Consider the following 25,150-nt stretch of genomic DNA (forward strand, 5'->3'; position numbering starts at 1 on the left):
ATCTTTGAGCAAAAGTTCGTAAATTTATGACACAGAAAATTAATTATTTCACAAAAAAGTGAAAATGTCATAACCCTAATATATATATATATATATATATATATATATATATATATATATATATATATATATATATATATAATGTAAAATCTCGAGGATTAAAAAGCTGAACGTTTGGAGAGACAATATATTTTTGTGTAAATGCAAGAGTGTCTATGCTGCTCCACCAACAGAATATATAATAAAAAAGAGGTCTGTGGAGAGCACGCACCAATAAATTGACCATTAACAATAATAACAATAATTAAGTTACAAATACCACATTTAACAACACCCACACACAATAATTAAATAATAGATATCACTTTCAACATGCTTCTTAATAATTAATTTTTTACTGTCACTTTTAACACACTCCCCCCTGTTGACTTGTCAACAATATATGTCCTTTAATTGTCTTAGACATTGTCCATCAAGAGCTGCCTATCGGGTTGGACGTTTATTAATTGACCTGGGCGCCGCATCATTCTGCCCAACTCGGTTTAAACAGCACAGACATTTTTTTTCGATTTATCTTTATTTTTGCTATCTTCTTCAACATCGCATAAAATTTTTTGCAGTTCTTCATAAGTAACGAGGGATTTTCCCATAACCTTTAACAGTGGCATCTTAACTGATCGTACCAATCTTTCATAAAATCCTCCCCACCAAGGGAAGCAGGTAGGATGAACTTTTGAATAATCTTATTATTTAAACAAAACTTCTTTACTTCAATAAATGTTTTAAAATTGTCACAAGTAATGCTATCAGGTATGCCCCTGCGTGCAATTAAGCGTTTGAGTGCTCGGAGGAAAGCAGGGATCTTCATGTCAGGAGTTAATTCCAGATGAGCAGCACGACTAGACGCACAGGTCAAAATCAAAACGTAAATCTTAGATACAGCATCAGTTTTTAAATAATTTTTTACGTATAAGGGTCCGGCAAAATCTACACCAACAGCTTGAAACGAAAACATAGAAATATTTGTTGGGAGTTGGGGGAGGCAGCATTGTTCTTCCATTAATCTTCTTGCAAATAACACACTTACGCAGAACATTCTTGACAGTTTTTCTTCCTTTAAAAATCCAAAACCTTGCTCTAACTTGACTTAATGTCATTTTAATGCCATGATGCATAACACGTTCATGGGTGTCACGAATAATTAACACCGTAAAATAGCTATGCATTCCATCACGTAAAATAATCGGATATTTTTCATTATAACTTAGTATCGAATTTCCAAATCGTCCTTTTAATCGCAGTATATTTTGTTCGTCAGTGAACAACTTCAGGGATGAACTTAGCTTCTTGTAGTTATCTTGATTTCGTAAATAAAACTATTCAACTAATAACCATAAATTAAATGCCATATCATATTCATCAAGTGTGAACATGTTTTCTTTAATTATTCCATTGTTCTTCTTAATTGTTTTTATCAAATTACTTGCAAATCTGTTTACATATCCTGTTACAATTATAAGCCTGTTCAATGTGCTATACTTCTTAATATCTATCAGAACACAAATATTACCACTACTCGCAGCCCCAACCATATTTACTCTACTCTCATTTATCCTATCAACACCCTTCGACTCAATCAGAACTTCATCCACATTCAAACTATTCTCACCATCAAACAATCCTACTTCAGTTGGAATATCTGCTGGATTCTCCAATCCTGCTACATGCCTCCATTTCTTCCTCTCAACCTCTTTCCTAATCACAACTACACGATTTTCCACCCCAGGATTTCAAGTTTTCTCCTTCCCTTTAATCCAATTCAAAGTCACTTCAGAATCTGTCCAACAACTAACATTAATAATTACTCGATTTTCTATTACTCGTTTCACTTATCCTACTAAATTGTTCAACAGCAAACAACCCAACAGTTCTAACCTAGGAACAGACAGCTCTTTCAATGGCGCTATCTTTGTTTTGGCTGCCAAAAAAAATACTCTCACAGCAACACTCGTCTTAACTCTAAGATAAACAACTGCACAATATATCTCTCTTGAGCTATCACAAAATCCATGTAACTCAGCAGAAATTATTCTCTCCTCAACTCTAACAAACGCAAATCTCTTTACTCTTAAAACACTCAACTTCTCAACATTTCTCAACAATTCTTTCCACTTAAACTCAATCTTTCCACTCACACTCGCATCCCATTCCTTTTTATCTCTACACAAAATTTGAAAAATTGTTTTTAGTCTGGCTGTTATAGGCGAAACAATGCCTAATCGATTGATGCCGAAATTTTCAAGATATTCCTTTTTGTTGTTTTAAGTTCCCGTGACATTGTATAAAGTCATTAAATTGGAAAATAAACTCATCATTTTCCGAGTCCCATTCAATTCCTAAAACTTTTTTATACTCATGATCACTTTTACCCAATTCTGTTTCTAAGTAAGTGCTATCATCAAGATTATTTCTAATCATTTTCTCATTAAAACCAAAATAGTTTTGTAGTTCTTGGCTGTTTGTTTTCCATTTCCTTAAATTGAAACCAACTTCAGACATAATTGTTTTAGAACTTTTATAAAATTCCTTACCCTTCGTTACACTTTCCGTTCCAGATGTAACATCATCAACGTATAAATCTTCAACGAATATTTTTACAAACTTTCCATTAGATTTTTCATGTTTTTTAATGTGATGTCTTATTGTTCCATTTAATAAAAAAGGGCTACTAGTCAGTCCAAATACTACTCTTAAAAACCTATAAACAATCAATTCTGAGTTCCTGTTTTGCATCAACATTTTTATACCAGAGAAATCTTAAATAATCTTTATGCTCGCTAGAAATTTCTATATTTAAGAAAGCTTGTTTAATGTCTGCTAATATGGCAATATAATTTAATCGGAATCGCAGTAGTACATCAAATATTTTGGATAACAGATTTGGCCCTGAATAAAGACAATCATTCAAGGACAATCCATTGTTAAAACAGGAAGCATCAAATCTTAGTAGTTTCCTTATCTTTTCTGACGACTGGCCTGTGTGCTAGGTAGTGTGTTTTTCCTGATTCCTTAGCGATTTCATTGTCAGGTACTATTTCAATAATTTTATTCGTTTCGTATTCTTTAAAAATAGCGTCATAATCACTTAACAAATTCTTATCACTCAATTGCTTTTTTAACCTATTTAGTTTAATCTCACAAATTTTATAGTTATCTGGTAAACAATCGTGATCTGGTTTAAAAGGAAGCTTAGTTACGTATCTCTAACCGTTATGCATAATATCATTTTCGAATGTATGTATCACACACTCATCAGTAGATTCCATTTTCTCTACACTCCAAAAATTTTGTAAATCACTTCTTAGTTCATCAATCTTACTGCGCACATCTTCCACACTCCCTACTAAATTAGCATCAATGTGTAAATTCATGATTACTTTCTTATTAACATTATTTACAGAATGCATTGAGTCACTTAACACCCATCCTAGAACAGAGGAAGAAGCTACAGGACAGCCCTCAACCCCTCTAATAACCTTACCTGTCATAAATTTATGGTACAAATCACACCCTTCCAAAAAGTCAATAGGAAAATCTTTGGAACCATCATCATAATCAGCTAGAATTAATTTTGAAATATGCGGGTAATTTTTACACGCTCGAGATATCTCTTGCCTCTGCAAAGGGCTACAAATAACTGGCACACACAGAGCCTCGACATACACATACAAATTAGCATTTCTATGTTTTACCTTAATTTGAACAACATCGAGCTTTTTAACCCTGGAATTATTAAATTGACCGAATGTTTTTATTATTATAGCTTCTTTCCTTATAGTTTTAACTTTCAATCTTTCACATACATCTTTGGTAATATAAGACCTCTGACTACCGCTATCAAATAATATTCTGAATACTCCACACTCACTCTCTGAATTAAAACACTTAGCCTTTAGCAAAATGCTATCAGACACACCTACAAGAGTTGCACTAGTTTGGGTTTGCTTCTTATTGCAAATAGAGATGTGGTGTTTTCCATTGCATTGAAAACATGAATAGTTAAAATAACAAAATTTTGAGATATGACCTAAATTTAAATGGATGAAACATCTCTTTTGCTTTTTTAGAATTTCAATTCTTGAATCTAAATTCGTTACTTTTAAACAGTGAGAAGGCCTTTGGTTTTCTGAACAATATACACGTTGTAAAATTCTTTGTTCTGGTGCTCTTCTATTTTGTGTATGAAAACCTGATGTTGTAAAGTTATTTTTGTTTCTATAATTATGAGAAGAATTTTGCTATGCATTTTTGTTTAAAGAATCATATTTAAAATTTTTATGTTCATTTTTATCATAATTTGATTATAAAAGATATTTGCCACAATACTCTTTAGCTTGTAATTCTTCATTGTAATATTGTAAAAGTCTATCTAAAGTCCACAACTCTCCGGAAAATTTTCTAGAAATTAAAATTAAAAGTTTATCAGGCAGTTTCTCCTTAAGGATAGGCAGAGTTGTTACGGCATAATATGTCTGGCAGATCTGTCGACATATTTTCAGACAAATTTTACATCGACATAAAATATGTCCGAAATACTTTTCTGCCAACTTACTTTGACATAATTTTATGTCTGAGATATTATCTGGCGACATAAAATATGTCCGAAACGTTTTTATCCTCGTGTTTTGACATAATTTCATGTCTGAGACATTTGCTGTTTCTTATTTTAGAAGAAAAAATCTTACAAGTTTATAGCTCATTTCAGATTAATTTGACGAGTAAAACAAAAGTTTCGATTTCCCCTTATTAGAATGTAAAAACTTAGTCTCAAACTAAGTTTTTATTACTGAATGTGGTTTTTATCATATGGCGTCCTGTGCCACATTAGAAATTATGTTAAGTAGAAAGAAAAGTAGAACTTTTAAAGGGTCGAACCATTTACAGCATAAATTCGACGATCTAATCGTCTACAACATAATAAAAATAGAAAATAACTCTTTGTCGGAATATTTAATTCCGTTCCAGGATAGGTCGAATAATTTATGGTCGAAGCAAACCTTATTAAAAATGTAATTTTTCACCAGCGCGGCGTTTCAGGTTAAAATAGAGTAACCATAGGACAACCGACAATTTCAAGCAGCGGTTAGAATGCAATTTTTTGCCGTAAGAAAATCTCTGGCCCAAATTTATCTTTTAATTTAACCGAACCGTCAGAATCGTTTTTTGAAGAGTAGTGATCTTAACCGAAAATTTATTTCAAATAAAACAAATATCAATGATAATGTTTGGTTGTTAAAATTTTTTTTTCTCTTACACGTTTTTTAAAGAGAAAATATCCCTTTTCAGATTGTAAATGATACAACTCAAACAAATTAACTGGCAATTAAATGCCTTAGAATAAAATATTTAAGTGTCTGCTCTCCTCAATCAAACCACATGGCATTATAGGTTGCTAAACTTTGGAAAATTGGCATTTTTTTTTATCCAATGGTATTTTATGGCCTTTTACCTTTATTTTTGCATTTTGACACGTATTTATTTTGGAAAAAAAGTTGAAATTAATTTTTGCCCCTCAAGTATTTTTAAGGATAATAATAAACACCTTTTGACTTCCGATCCGAAGATTAACTAGTTGATTTCATTGATGAAGTTTGTTCAAAATAAAGTGACGGAATCATTTTGAAACAGCCGCGATATGAAAAAGGGCATTATTATGGCATTTTACATTCACGCTTTTGGCATTTGACATGTAAAAAATGTTGGCAACACTGAATATAATTGTCAATTAAAACGACCAAAATATGACGACTTGGAATGCTCGCTTCCACGTTTGAGACATTAAAAAGATTTTCCTAGCCGCATTAAAAAACGATTATTAATCTAATTATTCATTTTTCGCGGTTTAAACGATTGTCCTGTGGTATAAATAGATCTTGGAATAACTTTTTTCTTGTCACTGTTTTTGTTTTCCTTAAGATTTAAAGACAAATATGGAGAATAATTTGCATAAACAAGTGAAAAGTCAATTTGAAATTAGTAAAGAAGGAGGAAAGTGTAAAATATGAAAAAAATTTTACAAAGGCAAGTTAAGTAACCTCAAAGATCACCTTCTTCGAAAACACAAAGAAAAAGCAGGCGAAATCGACTTAGTTGAAGCTACTTCGGCTACAAGGAATCGAAATGACGATGAGATTCAATTAATTAAACGAATCAAGCTGGATGTTGATGTAAATCAATTAATTAGAGATATGATTAAGTTAATGATGAACCATAACTTGTCTTTCGCGTCAGCTGATGAAATCGGACAATTGTCTTTAGTGAAAAATGCACTCAAAGAATTCAAAAATGTTATAAATCGTCACAGCATGAAACGCTTCATTCAACTTGCGTGTGAAAATATTTTTTCGCTCATAAGAGAAGAAACTGAAAATGTTCTTGTCTCTTTGATGTTTGATAGTGCGTCGCGATATGGAAGAAACGTGTTTGGAGTTAGCTGTAGATATGTGAAGGACGGGCAAATAGCTGACAGAACCTTAGGCATACTTACTCAAGAAGGTCGACAGTTTGGCGAAATTTTAGCTGCTTAGTTAGAAAATGTAATTGGAAAAGTTCGAAAATATGCTAATGATATCTACGCAACTTGCACAGATCAAGGAAAGAACATGACGAAGGCTTCAAAATTTCTTCAAAATGCACAAGTTCAAATGAAAGTGATCCTTGAAATTTATGGTGACGAATTTATAGATTTCGAAGACGAGGAAATTGATATTGGCGCTTTAGAGAATGAAGAAGGGAATTATAGTGAAGCCCACACTGTTTGTGTTGAAAAATCAGTTGGATCGTTCTGTTCAGCCATGTTTTGTGGCGCACATGTGTGTCAACTAGCTGCTAAGGACGTAACATCAATGTTTGAAGATGCATTAAATAACATCAGAAAAGTTGCTATCGAATCCAAAAAAGTAGCATATATTCAAACATTTAAAAATCTAAAAAAACCTCGTGTAGACATTGAACCATGCTGGGATTCCACGTTTTTGATGATAGAAGATTTCCATACCAACGCAGAAGCATATCAAAGGCTAAGACACGACCAATTAAAATTAAATGATGCTTCATGGAGTTTAATAGATTAATATTTCGATGCATTTTTACCAATACATTCGGCTATGATGGATTTTCAATCCGCAAAATTATCAATTAGTGAATTCTACGTTCGATGGATTCAAATGAAAATAGAAATTGAGGACGTTCCAGCAGGTGATTTGGGATTAAAAATGCTACTGACAAACGCAATTAATACACGAGAACAAGTTTTTTTTAAATGGAAGCATTTATTGCTGCTTTAGTTCTGGATCCTAGATTTCGCTTTACATCTGGTCATCAACTGTTTAATACAGAAATGTTGAATAGAGGAATTATACAGCTAATCAAAATCCATCAAAAACTTTGTACTCAACGAAAAAAATCAAGTTCTTCATCAACAGAAGAATCCATGCAATTAAAAGTGTCATATTCCTCAAATACTTCTGAAGAGATGATTCCGATGAACTCAGAAGAAATTGATGCTGAAAAAGTACGCCGTTTCATTGAATATACTGGAGGAGGAACCAGACAAGGTGTTGCTAATGCAGCTTTAGAATCAGATCAAGATATTCGTCAATTAATTTTAAAATGGACTCTTAATGAACCACGAGTGTCATTAGACGTTGATTCAACATTCTTGCGTACTGGAAGAAAAACCAGAAAACGAAATGGAATCAGCTCTATGAAATCTCGTAAGTAGTTTATGGTGCAGCGTTCTCTAGCGTAAAAGTTGAACGTGATTTCTCTCACGGTGCATAGGAACATACTCTAAGACCTTGCAACACATCCCCAGAAATTTTATTTTTGATTATCATTAGAAAATATTTCCTCATTCAGAAAATGTAAACGACAACTTTTTTAGTGGGGGCCTGGGGAGAAAACACATATTTTAGGGCAGTGTCCAGGAATTTTGTTGTTCAAGATAGGTAACTAAGAAGCATGTGGCATACTCAAATTTTTAGTATGTTGATACTGGTAGCAAATGAGGATGACTTGCAAAAAATTTGGGTAATTGGAGCTAAACCAACCCCGCCTCGATCCCTAACTGCCCCCTTCCTAGAACTACGTCTCCTTTAATCGTAAAATTTTTTTTTTATTCTATCATAAACTAGATCAAAATTCATCGACAGATTTCAAATGTCATCAAAAAATCTCTTTTCGTTTAAGATTTATAACAATGCAAAGCTTAAAACTACCCCCTGAAATAATTTTAAATGGTCTCAACTTTTAAACGAAAATTTTTTTTTGATGTAATTAAAAATCTGTCGATGAACTTTGATCTAGTTTAATATAAAACAAGCAAAAAACTGAAAAGTGTTTTTAGGAACCATACCCTGGGGAGGGCTATTAGGGGTCGAGAAGGGTTTGCTACAATTATTTATTACATTAAAAAAAAAAAATACTCTGATTTTTATGGTTACATTATGATTGATATTTTATATTTCAAAGTCATACTAAAAGTTTGTTCATAGGAGATTTAACACTTTACTTTTTACAAACTACATTCCTGCAAAGAGAAAGCTACTTTAAAAGTGCTTGTAGTTGTAAGCAACAACCGCGTTTTTCAGTGCCTCTATATAGTTTGGGCTGTGCTCTCCAACTTTTCTCATTCGCCAAAACTGATTGAAATCCTGATAAATGGATTCGAGAGCTTGTTCAGTCCAGTAACCTAAGCCTATAGAATAGTAGAAGTACAAAAGAAATGCAAGTTTATTTAATAAATATTCATCGTAAATTATGCAAATTCTACGCTTCAACTGTTGAAATAGAGTATTTAATTACTAAGATTATAAATTATTTTTAATCAAATTTAAAAGTTATTTATCATACCAAAGACTCCACCTTTCATGTTGATAAATTCAATAACATGTTGCTCAATTATGTGTACCTTCAAAGGAATTGTAGCCCTTAGATTTCTATAGCTCGTAGAGAACTCCTCTAGATCTTTAACATACGTGGAGCATAATGATTTTCCAAAACAACCATGGACTATTTTTTCAAAATCTCTAAGTACCTTAATATATTTGGCAGCGGAAACTCCAAGACTAAACTCTTGAAAAAACAGTTCAAAGCTGTCTATGTTTTTAAGCAATTTATGACAAGCATTGCCTTCCAAACGATGCTGCCCTTGGTAGGACACTCTGCAGATGTTTATTTTAGACAGATATTGGTTAACAAACTGTAACCCACAGTTCTTGTTTTCAAATAAATTTTTTTCAATCTCTTTTAAAATTTTGTCTACAACACCTAGCAGTATATGTAGTCCAGGAATATTTACAAGTTCTAGTATTTTTTTGTTTTTGTTGCCTGTTAATAACGGGGGGTTAACAACATTAGTGTAATTTTTTGCTTTTTTTAAATTTGCACCATCAGCCATCCATTGGTCGTACAATGTACACAAAGACTCTAGAGTATAATAATCAGCTTTTTGAAAGTCAGGAGATGACGTCATTGCAATACGGACAAGGGTGTTTTGATGTTGCAATTTGTTTTCCAACCAATTGAAGCAAAACCTTTAGATCTTCAGATACTGTGTAATCTAAGGATGAAGTGTTTAGCTTATCCAATATTAACCGCAAATTATGGTTTTTTTCGTTCAATGAAGGGAAAATGGCCAATATAATAGTTTTGTGGACGCTTGAATCTTTAAAATCTTTGCACGCATATCCGTCACACTTGCTCAGTTTCTCTGGAATTTTATTATTTTTTTAGCTCTGGTTTTAGGGTTATTGACAGTGTAACTTTTAGGAATCCCTGCCCTCCATCTTCACCTAATTTGATATCAACATCATTTGTTTCTTGACTTCTGTGATGAAGTACCATTGCTACGAGTGCAATACACAATAGGAGTATCTTTTTCTACCGACTATACATTCATAAAAAATCAAAATGAATAATACAAATTGCAATCTAGCTATAAAAATTTTTTTTTGGAAATAGTTTACTTACCTCTTCGCTTTCCTTTAATTCTAATAGCAATGGGAGTTTATCACAATTGAATAATTTTCCAATTATTTTGTTGTTCTCAATCAGTTTAATATTGAAACCAGATTCCACACTTTTTCGTCCTGCCTCATTTCTCAGAAATCGTGCAACTTCAATCATGTTGCGATTACTTAGAAATCATAATAAAGTTATTATAAAAATTGGCTTTAAACTCATAACAAATTTATTTTTAAAAGTATTTTTAAGCAACAAAAACTTACCTGGAATGCAGTTTTAATTGAAGTTTGTTCAATTTATCTAAAGAAAAGAAAGGTTTCTTAACCTCAGACTTTCCGAAAGAGACAGTGAGTTGCTTCGGACCAAAGGTTTTCAAAGCTAAGGTGTTCTCTGAGACATTTGTGCTGAAATCTTTGGTAGAGCTGGACAGAACTTTTCCTTGCGTTGTTTGGGATGTTGATTTTAAAATGGCAGTCAAATTCTTTAGTCTTTCTAATTTCGTACAGGGATGTGAAACTCCTTGTCCCACTTGGGCATAGCAATGTTGACAAACTAGTCTTTCTGCAGGTTTATTTGAAACATCTTCAGCGCCTTGATAAACAAGATTTCCCGAAACACATTCAACCATAGGAGCCAATATTTTTTCCATTTTTGATTTGCGCCCATTTTCACAAATAAAACATTCACATTTTTTCCCTCCAATAACTCTGGTATTCAGGTCTAAATTTTATAGCACATGTATAGCAACTATAATGACTAAAATAGCGAAACTAAATTTTAAATTAAGTAAACTAAACATCAATATAGTTATAATTACCTTCATAACACGGCCGCATAATGAAGTAAGGATCAGTCCCTGCAAGCCTTTTTCTACATTTTTAGCAAAGCATGGTAGGAAGGTCAGGATTATCCGCTGAATAATCTTTCCAGAATATAGTTTTGATAAGGTTTGAGTAGTCATTTTTCTTTTTACTTAGATTTAAATAAGTTGTTTCAGGATTATTTATTGGTCTTAAATCCGTGCCTTTCCTGAAGCAGCAAATGCAAAATTTTTTTACAAAATCACTATGTTCTTTTGCATGTTTAGGCATTTTAAATGAATGCTTCAAATAAAAACTTCTGATATGGATTGATAATATTAGCATGATATATCGGTCATATCAAATGTCAATGTAATGGCTATAAACACATGTCAACATAATGGCTAAAAACATGCTTTCAGTTCGTATATCAACGCGTGCAAAGAGTTATTATGCAACTGTTAACAATTAGCAACTGCTAGCTTTTACTAATTATTAATAATTAAAGGTTGCTTTGCTTTGTTTTTATTTCAATAAAAATGTAAGTAGAAAGTAATAAAAATTTTTTTATCTGTCTGTAAATTTCAATGTTAAACAAAAATTTTTAAAAACTTTAAAAAAAAAATTGATAAATCTATCACAAACATTTCTGAAAATCTAAATATGGGGCATGGGCTCGATTTTGAGGTGTTCGAGAAGATCCCCCAAATCCCCCCAGGGTATGGTTCCTAAAAACACTTTTCAGTTTTTTGCTTGTTTTATATTAAACTAGATCAAAGTTCATCGACAGATTTTTAATTACATCAAAAAAAAATTTTCGTTTAAAAGTTGAGACCATTTAAAATTATTTCAGGGGGTAGTTTTAAGCTTTGCATTGTTATAAATCTTAAACGAAAAGAGATTTTTTGATGACATTTGAAATCTGTCGATGAATTTTGATCTAGTTTATGATAGAATAAAAAAAAAATTTTACGATTAAAGGAGACGTAGTTCTAGGAAGGGGGCAGTTAGGGATCGAGGCGGGGTTGGTTTAGCTCCAATTACCCAAATTTTTTGCAAGTCATCCTCATTTGCTACCAGTATCAACATACTAAAAATTTGAGTATGCCACATGCTTCTTAGTTACCTATCTTGAACAACAAAATTCCTGGACACTGCCCTAAAATATGTGTTTTCTCCCCAGGCCCCCACTAAAAAAGTTGTCGTTTACATTTTCTGAATGAGGAAATATTTTCTAATGATAATCAAAAATAAAATTTCTGGGGATGTGTTGCAAGGTCTTAGAGTATGTTCCTATGTACCGTGCTCTGGATTCGCTTTGGTTTATAGCCATCTACGTACTCGCATTTCAAATGATTTCTTAGACTCTATTATGGTGGTAAAAAATAATCTAGATTAAATTGATAAAATAAAATTTGTTTAAAAAGCTGAACATTTCACATTTTCTATTAGTCAATTTTTTATGGCGCCCCAGTGCAAGAATCGAGTTCTGAAAACCTTTTTAGAGTCGAAACATAAAAAAAAAATTTTTTATAATGTAATAAAATTCTTTTAGCTTTTGAGTTAGCAAAGTATTTGACAGAATTCTAGCACAAAAAGTCAAAGTTAATTTTGAGAATAGAACTATTATTAAAACGGCCGTGATATAAAAATCTACAACTGGGGCCAATGCTATAAACAATTCGAAGTTTTTTTCGAGAAAAAAAATCTTTCGTAAAAACGCAATTTTTCACGTACGAAAAAAAGTTCGTAATCTCGAGGAATTTATCGCTGTTTGTATTTTTTTCGGCCATTGCTATAAAGCATAAAACGTATACGTCACTAAAATTCACGAATTTTTTTTATCCGTTCACGTCATTGATAACAACAATTTTTTTATTTTTATTAAGTAGGCCTACTTAACAAATTTTATTAGTTATAAAGTAGGCTGTGCTGTCTATTCTATTTTTATAAATATTTTTACATTCTATTATTTGGTGTTTAAAAAACTGTGTAAAATTAAAATAGGAACATGGATTTAATTTTTTCGGATGAAGACTTAGATTTCGAAGTTGCAGAAAATGAGCTTCGCCACCGATTGCCTCGAGAGGTTGGTGTTTAAAACATTACTTAAAATTAATAAATTTTGATGTTTTTTTTTAATGATTTTTTATCGAACAAAATCAGAAATCATACTAAATATGCGCAGAAATTATATTTTTGTTTTGTTTTTCAATTTCATTTTAGTTTAATGGTCGCTTTTTTAACGAAGATGTTTCTGACAACGTTTTTCGAGAACAGTATCGAGTACCAAGAGCTGTATTAGATTTTTTAGAAACTAGGCTTAAAGATGATTTGCAACATTATACTAAGCGAAATAAAAGCATTTCAGTACGTTTCCAGATAATGGTATTTCTTCATTTTATTGGCACAAATGTTTTTTTTCATGTTCTCAGAGACTGTCATGGAATCTCTACCAACACAATTTATCGTATTATACACAGTGTAGGAGAAGCTATTTTCAATGTTAGTGTATTAAGTTAATAAAACTATTGAAAGTTTTACAATGTCATATAAAGTTGCTTATTATTTTTATTTTAGTGTGAAAATTAAAAACTAAGTTTAGTAAAGAGAAAAATTGTTATCTTATAAGATTAGATTCGACAAGAGATCATAAAATGGCCGAATGATTGCTCCACTCTTCCACAAAAGTTTATGGAAATCGGAGGTTTTCCGTGCGTATGTGGTGTTCTGGATGGGTCTCATATACTCCTTTCTAACCCTCCTCAAGCAGATGAAGATTCTCTAATCAATCGCCATCATGTCCATAGCATAAATGCAATGGCAGTATGTGGACCCGACACGTCCATATTTTATGCATCGACCAACAGTCCAGGAAGGTGGCATGATGCACATGTAAGCCTGTCACTAAGTTATATTTTACAACTGTTAGTTCACTAATGCTGGGTATTCAACTAGTACGTGACATTCTTCGGTATGTTCATATTGAACATACTATTTGAACTATTATGATTGCTAATTAAAATGTAACTTAGACTAACTAATATAATGTATTATAATGTAACTTACAGTAAATTTAAATATTGTGATTTTACTACTATTAGGTTCTAAGAAATTGTAACCTATGGAACAAGTTTGAAATTGGAGAGCTTCCATTTAATGGAGCTGTAATTTTGGCTGACTCTGCGTACCCATGTCGAGAATGGTTAATTCCACCTTTTCCTGGTGATCCAGACGGAGCTCAAAAACGTTTCAACAAAGCACAGAGAAAAACTAGAAACATAATTGAGCGATGTTTTGGCATTGTCAAAAACAGGTTTTATGCTTTGAAAACTGGAATTCGTTTGCATAAGGTCGAAGATGCCTCTAAGCTTATCATGTGTGGATTTGTTATCCATAACTTGTGTATTCAACATGGAGACAATGGTAATGACTTTGAAGAACGCGAAGAAGAACAAGCTGATGAAAATCTAGCTCAAGAAAATCAGAATGATGGAGCTTTGAATAGACGATTACAGCTACTTAACTACTTTACTTAAAAGTATTGTTTAAAAATTCATATACAATTTGCTCTAGAGCATAGGATCTATCAAAATAGTTTGGACATGGATCATAGATTTGTGCCTAAATTAGTTGAATTAAAATTGGAAAAAAATTCACACAATGACTTTTTAATAAATGCAAGAAATTTTTATAAAATATTAGACCATAAAAATATATGTTTATATCTGTTTTTATATAGTATGTGTATTTTGTTTTTTTATAGAACACGCTTAAAAAAAATTAGGAGATTTGTTAGCTTTTGTTGTTAGGAGCAATTCTTATTAAGAGTATTTTAAAAAGGTAAAAAATGCTTAATAGCATAAAATTAAGATATGATCGTATTAATATTAAACTAGATTACAAAATAAATTTAAAATATGAAAGATATTGTTTTGTTTAAATTTTAAAATCAACCACTAGCCAATGCAATACCTTATATATAGTTATATATAGTTGTGATGCTTGTATCTATTTCACATCGCAACAGCATTGGTCTTAATGTTTGTGTGAAGTTTTACAGAACTTATTACTGTAAGGTAATGGTGATAAAAAAAAATGAAATAACAAGAACAATTTCAGGTTGAAGTTATATTTTTATTGTTACTAAAAAATGTAATTGGTCATGGCTTTACAGTTAAATACCTTCAAGGTGAATGTTTAAATATAGTTATACAAATTTTTCCAAATTTAACATAAAATTATGATGTAGCTCTTCTCTTAATGCTCAAGAATTTCCTCCTAAAACAAAAAAAATTTGTTAATGATAAAGTTATACTAAATACAAGCTACAAGTTATACTAAATACAAAAAATTTGTTAATGATAAAGTCATACTAAATATTATTACAAATTAATTTTAAAATACCGTTTCTGTATTTACAAAATGTTGCTGGTTTGAAGGTTGCAATTTCTCATTCATTAGCTTTGTTGCTGTTGTGTAATATATTGTTAAAGCCTTTTCTTTTCGAATTTGCTGTTGTCTGAGAGCAACGTCCAATTTCAGAAGTTTTACTCTTAATTCTTGTTCTTTTTTTAATCTTTCTTTTTCTAACCGTAAAACACTTACTTTCAATTTTTTAAAACTTCCATCTACCAGGAGACTTTCTCTAGCTTGTTTTCTTTTTAACTTTTTTAATGCCCCCCTTGATGGTTTATTTTGAATTGAATCTAAAATTTAATTCTAGGTGTCAAAACAAGATCAGTTAACTAAAATAATAAGAAAGGTGGTTTAGATTCCTTTAAAAATAAGAAGTTTTTAATGGTTTTGGAAATACTAGTTGTGTAAAAATTAAGCACAAATTGATGTTGTCTGTTATATAATTATAAGTCTAAAACCTACAATTAACTAAATTAAACAACTGAGATTTAAAAAAAATTAATTTATAAATTGCATTACCTTGAAGTATCTGACAACTGTCACTAACAAGAGTGGTATTGTCTAAATTAGGGGAGGACATACAATCAAATCTTGCATCTAATATAAACAATCAATTAACTCTATAAACTATAGAAATAGAAATATATATATATATATATATATATATATATATATATATATATATATATATATATATATATATATATATATATATATATATATATATATATATATATATATATATATGTATATGTATTTTATAACACAACTAGTCTTAACCAACAAAGAAAAATATACCAGACATAGACGAAATAAAAGAAGCTGTATCAGAAGATTGTTTCAAAGTAAAGTTTACTTCTTTACTTGATGAAGAAAGGGTGGCAGTGGGAGTGGAAAGTTGGTTGGGAGTGGATGACAATGCATCATCTGTTGTACAAAAAGAGATATTAAAATCAGGAACATCGATTCCAGATACATTTATTGACTTCCTGTCAATAATGTCTAAAACAACATTATCTAATTCTGTTAGTTGTCTCCCTGCAGCACCTTAAAAAAAAAAAATTATATATATATATTTGTATATATAATATATATATACAAAAATATTTAATTATATATATATATATATATATATATATATATATATATATATATATATATATATATATATATATATATATATATATATATATATATATATATATATATATACATATACACACACACAGACATATATAAATATATATATATATAACAAAACTATACCTGTTTTTAGACTCTTAGCAAAATTTTGCATTGTAGCTCTTCGCAAATAATCCCACTCTCTACTACGTAGCTGGTTGATATCTTCAATTTTTGCCCCTAAACTATTTAAATGTGACATTATGTCTTCCCAAATTCTATTTCTATGCCTCATAGTAATAGATGGACCTAAAAGTAGATGAAATAAATAATCAATATATAGTATAATGTAGTCTTATATAGTAAAATACTAAATATTCTATAATAATATATTATTTTATAATAGGAATCATACCTAAAAAAGCTTACCTATATATATATATATATAAAATATAATGCAATTATACATATTTTTATTTAAATAGTTTGCTAATTAAAACATACCAAGCTTCCCAAGAAGAACCTCTTTGTTTTCTCTAATCTTTATTGCTAGTATCATTTTAAGTTCTTTAGACAGCATTTTATTTTGTTGTGTATTTGTGTATTATATGGCATATTTGTTGACTATTTATACTTTTCTTTAGTCAAACATTATGAAAAATTTGTTTAACCAAAATTACTATCGAAAACCTAACAAGGAAAAACAACAAGGAACTGAATATCGATTAAATGCAGATTTTAAGTAATTATTTTATTATGGAGTTACCAAATCCTTTTCAGTTTTATCTATAAAATATCTACATAAAAACACAAACAAAGAATGTTCAATGATTTTGAAGCGCTAACGTTGTTCCAGCAATGGCCGCCAAAAATCACGAAGAAAATATCTAAAATTGAGATCAAAAATCTATCTGAAGTTTTTTTTCGAAAAAACGCATTTTTTATCTGAAAAGGCGATTCCCTTGTTCGTTTATAGCATTGGATTTAAAAACGAAGTTTTTATCTTAAAAACGGAATTTTTTGAATGTTTATAGCAATGGACTTTTTTTTTCTTCGCTTTTTACGGTAAAAACTTCGTGTTTTACGGAAAAAACTTCGTTTTTTATGTTATATAGCATTTATTGTATATAGCATTTGGATCAAAAGGCTCCAGCATCAAGAGTTTTTTTAATGCGGCTAGGAAAATCGTTTTAATGTCTCAAACGTGGAAGCGAGCATTCCAAGTCGTCATATTTTAGTCGTTTTAATTGACAATTATATTCAGTGTTGCCAACATTTTTTACATGTCAAATGCCAAAAGCGTGAATGTAAAATGCCATAATAATGCCCTTTTTCATATCGCGGCTGTTTCAAAATGATTCCGTCACTTTATTTTGAACAAACTTCATCAATGAAATCAACTAGTTAATCTTCGGATCGGAAGTCAAAAGGTGTTTATTATTATCCTTAAAAATACTTGAGGGGCAAAAATTAATTTCAACTTTTTTTCCAAAATAAATACGTGTCAAAATGCAAAAATAAAGGTAAAAGGCCATAAAATACCATTGGATAAAAAAAAATGCCAATTTTCCAAAGTTTAGCAACCTATAATGCCATGTGGTTTGATTGAGGAGAGCAGACACTTAAATATTTTATTCTAAGGCATTTAATTGCCAGTTAATTTGTTTGAGTTGTATCATTTACAATCTGAAAAGGGATATTTTCTCTTTAAAAAACGTGTAAGAGAAAAAAAAATTTTAACAACCAAACATTATCATTGATATTTGTTTTATTTGAAATAAATTTTCGGTTAAGATCACTACTCTTCAAAAAACGATTCTGACGGTTCGGTTAAATTAAAAGATAAATTTGGGCCAGAGATTTTCTTACGGCAAAAAATTGCATTCTAACCGCTGCTTGAAATTGTCGGTTGTCCTATGGTTACTCTATTTTAACCTGAAACGCCGCGCTGGTGAAAAATTACATTTTTAATAAGGTTTGCTTCGACCATAAATTATTCGACCTATCCTGGAACGGAATTAAATATTCCGACAAAGAGTTATTTTCTATTTTTATTATGTTGTAGACGATTAGATCGTCGAATTTATGCTGTAAATGGTTCGACCCTTTAAAAGTTCTACTTTTCTTTCTACTTAACATAATTTCTAATGTGGCACAGGACGCCATATGATAAAAACCACATTCAGTAATAAAAACTTAGTTTGAGACTAAGTTTTTACATTCTAATAAGGGGAAATCGAAACTTTTGTTTTACTCGTCAAATTAATCTGAAATGAGCTATAAACTTGTAAGATTTTTTCTTCTAAAATAAGAAACAGCAAATGTCTCAGACATGAAATTATGTCAAAACACGAGGATAAAAACGTTTCGGACATATTTTATGTCGCCAGATAATATCTCAGACATAAAATTATGTCAAAGTAAGTTGGCAGAAAAGTATTTCGGACATATTTTATGTCGATGTAAAATTTGCCTTGGACATATTGGACAGGTAACAACTCTGAGGATAGGAATAAACAAACAGCCGTAAGTTGTTGTTTCTATTTTTAGAGGTCTAAGATTACGTACGCAGCTCTCTATATCATTATAAAGTTTTCTTAATTCTTCTAGATCATTTAAATCTTTAATTTTCTTTATTTTTAACAAAAAATCCATATGTGCTGAAACTAAAACTTGTGTATTCCCGAATCTGTTAGTCAAGATTTCAATTGCCTCTTTATAATTTTCTGAACTAAGTGAAAATCCTGAAATAGTAGCCAATGCTTGGCCAGACAAATATTTTTTTAAATAGTTAAATAGATCTATATCATTTAAACCTTCATGCCTATGAATTGATAAATTAAATTGATCCCAAAAACCCTGCCAATCTAAGGGATTCCCATTAAAAACTGGCAATTCTAACTTAGGTAAAATACACTTTGATTTATTTAAACTTTTAACAGAACCTTTATCTGATTTATTTATTTTTATACTTTTTAATTTTAGTGTCACTCCAGCCATCAACTCATGATAACACTCAACTACTTTCGCACTCTCCAAAACATCATTTTCAATTTCCTCTTGATCTAAATTATTTAATATTTCCTCATCAATATTGTTTAATCTCTCATAACTCTCGCTTAAATTATTTTTTAAATCTATTAAATTTGTATAATTAAACTCCTCACTCTCTAATTCCTCTCTTATTTCGCTCAACAAATTTCTAAAACTTACTCGTAACGCTCTCCTTCTCGCTACTTTCCTTCCTAACGCGGCAGCCATTTTTAAATAAACATCCACAACAACTCAGAATAAAATCAAATTTTCGTCACAATCAACACCTTCAACAATTAAATTCTAATTCTATCAAATCTTCCCAAACAAAATCACAAATAACAAGCTCCACTTACTTCAATGTTCAACAACCCAAACTTTACTCAACTCTTGATAAACTTCTTTCTTTAATCATTTAATTCGGTAACTCTTCATAGTTTTTCATCGGGCGCCATGTAAAATCTCGAGGATTAAAAAGCTGAACGTTTGGAGAGACAATATATTTTTTAACTAGTATAGCTCCACCAACAGAATATATAATAAAAAAGAGGTCTGTGGAGAGTACACACCAATAAATTGACCATTAACAATAATAACAATAATTAAGTTACAAATACCACATTTAACAACACCCACATACAATAATTAAATAATAAATATCACTTTCAACATGCATCTTAATAATTAATTTTTTACTGTCACTTTTAACATATTATATATAATAGGTTGTCAAAATTAATTTGCACTAACTGCAGTTTATAAACATTTCGGATATACAGTCTTATGCTTTTTTAAAAAAGATTTGTTTGGAAAATTCAAAACCAAAGTGAAAAACATAGTTTTTATGATAATTATGATCACAAATTATGCGTTTTGCCAAGTTGCCCATTTTATCCTCAATTTTTCTATCAGTAACATATTAAGTACTTTAAGGATAGCCTGTGATTATAGACTTATGTAAACAAAATATTATTTTCATTAATTATTGCACATTTTTAAATTTCTTTTTTTTCTTCAATTTTTGAACGTATAACTTAGCCTCCTCAATAATATTGTTAAAAGTTTAAATGTACTGTCTATCTGAGCCTAACACCTCCAATCATCAAAACACAACAATAATGATGATTTTGAATGTTTTGGTCCAAACCTATGGCTGCTTAAGTTTACAGGTTATTTATTTTAATTTTTTACTCATATAATTCGTTATTACGCATTTAAAATAAAATTAATATCATCAAAATTTTACTCTTTTAATAATAACTTAAATTTTAATATTTAATGTTATTTCTAGCTAAACAAAAAAGCGAGGTCGTCTACACGTGGAACCTCTAAATTTAAATACTTTTTCTTTATTTCGAGCGAACTTCATTAACACAAGTCTTTGTTGCTCTGCTTTCAAGTTATTTTATCACAATCGCTCGATTCATATCCATAAGGGTCACACACAAACACCACGTGTTGTCATGTTTTATAAAATATTTAATCTATTTTAATTTTTTTTATAAAAAAAAAAAAAAATTTAGTAAGTTTATATTTTTAAGATAACACGCTAGAGGAGAATTGAAAAATGTGCCTATTATTGCATAAAAAGAAGAAGAGAACACGAATTGCATTCTTTAATTATTGTTGATTTAAATCTGATTGGATATTTAACAGTGGTTATTTATTTAAAAAACAAAAGTTGTCAAGTCATGGCGGCAATCGAGTCCTATAGTCACTAACTATGCTCTTGTAGTTATCATAGAGATAAGTATCTCAACGTTGCGAATAAATAGTTTTAGCTGCTGTACTAAACTAAAAACATCTTTTAGTAGTATATTAAACGATCATAAATAAGATCTAATATAATAAGTAAAAAAACTACAACAGTTTTAAGGGATATTATTAATAATTATATATTATATATTATATAAAACATATTATTAATAGCTATAAATTTAAAATATGAAAGATATTGTTTTGTTTAAATTTTAAAATCAACCACTAGCCAATGCAATACCTTATATATAGTTATATATAGTTGTGATGCTTGTATCTATTTCACATCGCAACAGCATTGGTCTTAATGTTTGTGTGAAGTTTTACAGAACTTATTACTGTAAGGTAATGGTGATAAAAAAAAATGAAATAACAAGAACAATTTCAGGTTGAAGTTATATTTTTATTGTTACTAAAAAATGTAATTGGTCATGGCTTTACAGTTAAATACCTTCAAGGTGAATGTTTAAATATAGTTATACAAATTTTTCCAAATTTAACATAAAATTATGATGTAGCTCTTCTCTTAATGCTCAAGAATTTCCTCCTAAAACAAAAAAAATTTGTTAATGATAAAGTTATACTAAATACAAGCTACAAGTTATACTAAATACAAAAAATTTGTTAATGATAAAGTCATACTAAATATTATTACAAATTAATTTTAAAATACCGTTTCTGTATTTACAAAATGTTGCTGGTTTGAAGGTTGCAATTTCTCATTCATTAGCTTTGTTGCTGTTGTGTAATATATTGTTAAAGCCTTTTCTTTTCGAATTTGCTGTTGTCTGAGAGCAACGTCCAATTTCAGAAGTTTTACTCTTAATTCTTGTTCTTTTTTTAATCTTTCTTTTTCTAACCGTAAAACACTTACTTTCAATTTTTTAAAACTTCCATCTACCAGGAGACTTTCTCTAGCTTGTTTTCTTTTTAACTTTTTTAATGCCCCCCTTGATGGTTTATTTTGAATTGAATCTAAAATTTAATTCTAGGTGTCAAAACAAGATCAGTTAACTAAAATAATAAGAAAGGTGGTTTAGATTCCTTTAAAAATAAGAAGTTTTTAATGGTTTTGGAAATACTAGTTGTGTAAAAATTAAGCACAAATTGATGTTGTCTGTTATATAATTATAAGTCTAAAACCTACAATTAACTAAATTAAACAACTGAGATTTAAAAAAAATTAATTTATAAATTGCATTACCTTGAAGTATCTGACAACTGTCACTAACAAGAGTGGTATTGTCTAAATTAGGGGAGGACATACAATCAAATCTTGCATCTAATATAAACAATCAATTAACTCTATAAACTATAGAAATAGAAATATATATATATATATATATATATATATATATATATATATATATATATATATATATATATATATATATATATATATATATATATATATATATGTATATGTATTTTATAACACAACTAGTCTTAACCAACAAAGAAAAATATACCAGACATAGACGAAATAAAAGAAGCTGTATCAGAAGATTGTTTCAAAGTAAAGTTTACTTCTTTACTTGATGAAGAAAGGGTGGCAGTGGGAGTGGAAAGTTGGTTGGGAGTGGATGACAATGCATCATCTGTTGTACAAAAAGAGATATTAAAATCAGGAACATCGATTCCAGATACATTTATTGACTTCCTGTCAATAATGTCTAAAACAACATTATCTAATTCTGTTAGTTGTCTCCCTGCAGCACCTTAAAAAAAAAAAATTATATATATATATTTGTATATATAATATATATATACAAAAATATTTAATTATATATATATATATATATATATATATATATATATATATATATATATATATATATATATATATATATATATATATATATACATATACACACACACAGACATATATAAATATATATATATATAACAAAACTATACCTGTTTTTAGACTCTTAGCAAAATTTTGCATTGTAGCTCTTCGCAAATAATCCCACTCTCTACTACGTAGCTGGTTGATATCTTCAATTTTTGCCCCTAAACTATTTAAATGTGACATTATGTCTTCCCAAATTCTATTTCTATGCCTCATAGTAATAGATGGACCTAAAAGTAGATGAAATAAATAATCAATATATAGTATAATGTAGTCTTATATAGTAAAATACTAAATATTCTATAATAATATATTATTTTATAATAGGAATCATACCTAAAAAAGCTTACCTATATATATATATATATAAAATATAATGCAATTATACATATTTTTATTTAAATAGTTTGCTAATTAAAACATACCAAGCTTCCCAAGAAGAACCTCTTTGTTTTCTCTAATCTTTATTGCTAGTATCATTTTAAGTTCTTTAGACAGCATTTTATTTTGTTGTGTATTTGTGTATTATATGGCATATTTGTTGACTATTTATACTTTTCTTTAGTCAAACATTATGAAAAATTTGTTTAACCAAAATTACTATCGAAAACCTAACAAGGAAAAACAACAAGGAACTGAATATCGATTAAATGCAGATTTTAAGTAATTATTTTATTATGGAGTTACCAAATCCTTTTCAGTTTTATCTATAAAATATCTACATAAAAACACAAACAAAGAATGTTCAATGATTTTGAAGCGCTAACGTTGTTCCAGCAATGGCCGCCAAAAATCACGAAGAAAATATCTAAAATTGAGATCAAAAATCTATCTGAAGTTTTTTTTCGAAAAAACGCATTTTTTATCTGAAAAGGCGATTCCCTTGTTCGTTTATAGCATTGGATTTAAAAACGAAGTTTTTATCTTAAAAACGGAATTTTTTGAATGTTTATAGCAATGGACTTTTTTTTTCTTCGCTTTTTACGGTAAAAACTTCGTGTTTTACGGAAAAAACTTCGTTTTTTATGTTATATAGCATTTATTGTATATAGCATTTGGATCAAAAGGCTCCAGCATCAAGAGTTTTTTTAATGCGGCTAGGAAAATCGTTTTAATGTCTCAAACGTGGAAGCGAGCATTCCAAGTCGTCATATTTTAGTCGTTTTAATTGACAATTATATTCAGTGTTGCCAACATTTTTTACATGTCAAATGCCAAAAGCGTGAATGTAAAATGCCATAATAATGCCCTTTTTCATATCGCGGCTGTTTCAAAATGATTCCGTCACTTTATTTTGAACAAACTTCATCAATGAAATCAACTAGTTAATCTTCGGATCGGAAGTCAAAAGGTGTTTATTATTATCCTTAAAAATACTTGAGGGGCAAAAATTAATTTCAACTTTTTTTCCAAAATAAATACGTGTCAAAATGCAAAAATAAAGGTAAAAGGCCATAAAATACCATTGGATAAAAAAAAATGCCAATTTTCCAAAGTTTAGCAACCTATAATGCCATGTGGTTTGATTGAGGAGAGCAGACACTTAAATATTTTATTCTAAGGCATTTAATTGCCAGTTAATTTGTTTGAGTTGTATCATTTACAATCTGAAAAGGGATATTTTCTCTTTAAAAAACGTGTAAGAGAAAAAAAAATTTTAACAACCAAACATTATCATTGATATTTGTTTTATTTGAAATAAATTTTCGGTTAAGATCACTACTCTTCAAAAAACGATTCTGACGGTTCGGTTAAATTAAAAGATAAATTTGGGCCAGAGATTTTCTTACGGCAAAAAATTGCATTCTAACCGCTGCTTGAAATTGTCGGTTGTCCTATGGTTACTCTATTTTAACCTGAAACGCCGCGCTGGTGAAAAATTACATTTTTAATAAGGTTTGCTTCGACCATAAATTATTCGACCTATCCTGGAACGGAATTAAATATTCCGACAAAGAGTTATTTTCTATTTTTATTATGTTGTAGACGATTAGATCGTCGAATTTATGCTGTAAATGGTTCGACCCTTTAAAAGTTCTACTTTTCTTTCTACTTAACATAATTTCTAATGTGGCACAGGACGCCATATGATAAAAACCACATTCAGTAATAAAAACTTAGTTTGAGACTAAGTTTTTAC

The 25,150-nt window shown here is 29.7% G+C and overlaps 3 protein-coding genes and 1 pseudogene across 9 annotated transcripts; all 4 read right to left on the reverse strand.

Annotated features, from left to right (window-relative positions):
• Positions 1-542: 542 nt before the first annotated feature.
• LOC149891539 (uncharacterized) lies at positions 543-4,652 on the reverse strand. The gene is made up of 8 exons (XM_090077244.1): positions 4,387-4,652; positions 3,310-4,275; positions 3,037-3,180; positions 2,369-2,758; positions 1,936-2,220; positions 1,484-1,755; positions 1,088-1,357; positions 543-742 (listed from the first exon to the last, which is right to left on the reverse strand). The coding sequence occupies exons 1-8, from the start codon at positions 4,650-4,652 to the stop codon at positions 543-545; spliced, it is 2,793 nt and encodes a 930-aa protein (XP_089933370.1).
• A 3,957-nt stretch (positions 4,653-8,609) lies between these two features.
• LOC145195427 (uncharacterized) lies at positions 8,610-11,117 on the reverse strand (annotated as a pseudogene).
• Positions 11,118-14,942: 3,825 nt separating this feature from the next.
• LOC149891540 (uncharacterized) lies at positions 14,943-17,267 on the reverse strand. 3 transcript variants are annotated; one of them, XM_090079576.1, is made up of 6 exons: positions 16,872-17,267; positions 16,512-16,676; positions 16,044-16,292; positions 15,765-15,842; positions 15,234-15,535; positions 14,943-15,107 (listed from the first exon to the last, which is right to left on the reverse strand). In XM_090079576.1, exons 1-6 carry the CDS (start codon positions 16,945-16,947, stop codon positions 15,087-15,089), a joined length of 891 nt encoding a protein of 296 aa, XP_089935702.1. In that variant the 5' UTR covers positions 16,948-17,267; the 3' UTR covers positions 14,943-15,086. The 3 variants fall into 3 exon arrangements, with proteins under 3 accessions (XP_089935702.1, XP_089935703.1, XP_089935704.1); XM_090079577.1 differs by having other exon boundaries at positions 15,765-15,806; positions 16,872-17,265; XM_090079578.1 differs by lacking the exon at positions 15,765-15,842 and having other exon boundaries at positions 16,872-17,265.
• Positions 17,268-21,540: 4,273 nt separating this feature from the next.
• LOC149891541 (uncharacterized) lies at positions 21,541-23,855 on the reverse strand. Of its 5 annotated transcripts, none has more exons than XM_090080244.1 (6): positions 23,436-23,833; positions 23,076-23,240; positions 22,628-22,876; positions 22,363-22,440; positions 21,832-22,133; positions 21,541-21,705 (listed from the first exon to the last, which is right to left on the reverse strand). In XM_090080244.1, the coding sequence occupies exons 1-6, from the start codon at positions 23,509-23,511 to the stop codon at positions 21,685-21,687; spliced, it is 891 nt and encodes a 296-aa protein (XP_089936370.1). In that variant the 5' UTR covers positions 23,512-23,833; the 3' UTR covers positions 21,541-21,684. The 5 variants fall into 5 exon arrangements, with proteins under 5 accessions (XP_089936370.1, XP_089936371.1, XP_089936372.1 ...); XM_090080245.1 differs by having other exon boundaries at positions 22,363-22,404; positions 23,436-23,832; XM_090080246.1 differs by lacking the exon at positions 22,363-22,440 and having other exon boundaries at positions 23,436-23,832.
• Between the last annotated feature and the right edge of the window lie 1,295 nt (positions 23,856-25,150).

This window comes from Hydra viridissima, unplaced genomic scaffold (assembly GCF_058129835.1).
Source record: "Hydra viridissima isolate aposymbiotic clone 2 unplaced genomic scaffold, HvirCarnegie_v1 scaffold_2, whole genome shotgun sequence".
NCBI lineage: Eukaryota > Metazoa > Cnidaria > Hydrozoa > Anthoathecata > Hydridae > Hydra > Hydra viridissima.